Raw genomic sequence first — 844 nt, 5'->3', positions numbered from 1 at the left:
CTGCTGGCGCGCGAGCGCGCCGGCGGCGGCCTCGGCGGCCGCCGCCACGGGGAGAGCGCGCAGCGCGCGGCCTGCGCGGGCGGGTCCGGCGGCCTCCAGGGCGCTGGCGATGACGGGCTGCGGCGTGCGGGGCGCGGGCGGCGCGATGGCAGGACGCTCGTCGTCATCGCTGCGCCTGCCTGTGATGCGGTTGATGGCAGCGCCCGCCACGGACGCGACGGCGACCCTGCGGCGGCAGGGCGGCAGGGCGACACGAGGGTGTGAATTCAAGGCGGACAGAGGGAGCCTCGTGAAGAGAAGGCCAGCAAAGCGGCTCCGAAATCTGTGTGAACTATGCCCCTTTGTGTGCGAACCCGCACGACGCCAAGCCTGATGTTCCCACGCCCGCCACCGTCACCCCCAGCGTGGACTAGTGCCTGCCGCTGCCCGGCCCCGCGCCGCGCGCTCACCAGCCGGCGATCCTGAGAGCGTCGGCGCCAATGCAGCGCGCGACGTGCGTCCAGGTCTGCTCCCACTGCGCCATCACGTGCACCACCGTGCCTGTTTTGTGGGGGCGGGATTCGAGTGAGGGGTGCCAGTCAAGGGGAGGAAACAAGTCAACCCACAATTCATATCAAACAGGAGCGTCCGACATGCCTTGGAGAACCCATTGCAGGGCATGCCTGACACAACCTGCAAAGAAAAACCCTCCATGGCATCAGCATCCATCCAACCTCGACCCTTGCGCAGCACCGGTAAGGACAAGGCTCAGACGCACGCGGGCGCGTGGCGTCCGGCCCCTTCCCCACACGCGCGCGGCGCTCGGCCTCGGGGCCCCGCCCCACCACCCAACCCCCCCCCCCCC

The 844-nt window shown here is 70.4% G+C and overlaps 1 protein-coding gene across 1 annotated transcript; it reads right to left on the bottom strand.

The window, feature by feature from the left end:
- Positions 1-48: 48 nt before the first annotated feature.
- On the bottom strand, positions 49-226 carry MNEG_16630 (hypothetical protein; the record flags this gene model as incomplete). The annotated part of the gene is made up of 1 exon (XM_014034900.1): positions 49-226. A coding segment is annotated over one exon (178 nt), but the record flags the coding sequence as incomplete, so codon positions are not given.
- Between the last annotated feature and the right edge of the window lie 618 nt (positions 227-844).

Source organism: Monoraphidium neglectum, assembly GCF_000611645.1.
Source record: "Monoraphidium neglectum strain SAG 48.87 unplaced genomic scaffold scaffold06606, whole genome shotgun sequence".
Lineage (NCBI taxonomy): Eukaryota > Viridiplantae > Chlorophyta > Chlorophyceae > Sphaeropleales > Selenastraceae > Monoraphidium > Monoraphidium neglectum.
Note: the sequence above shows the minus strand (reverse complement) of the source record. Positions and strands in the feature narration are given on the sequence as shown.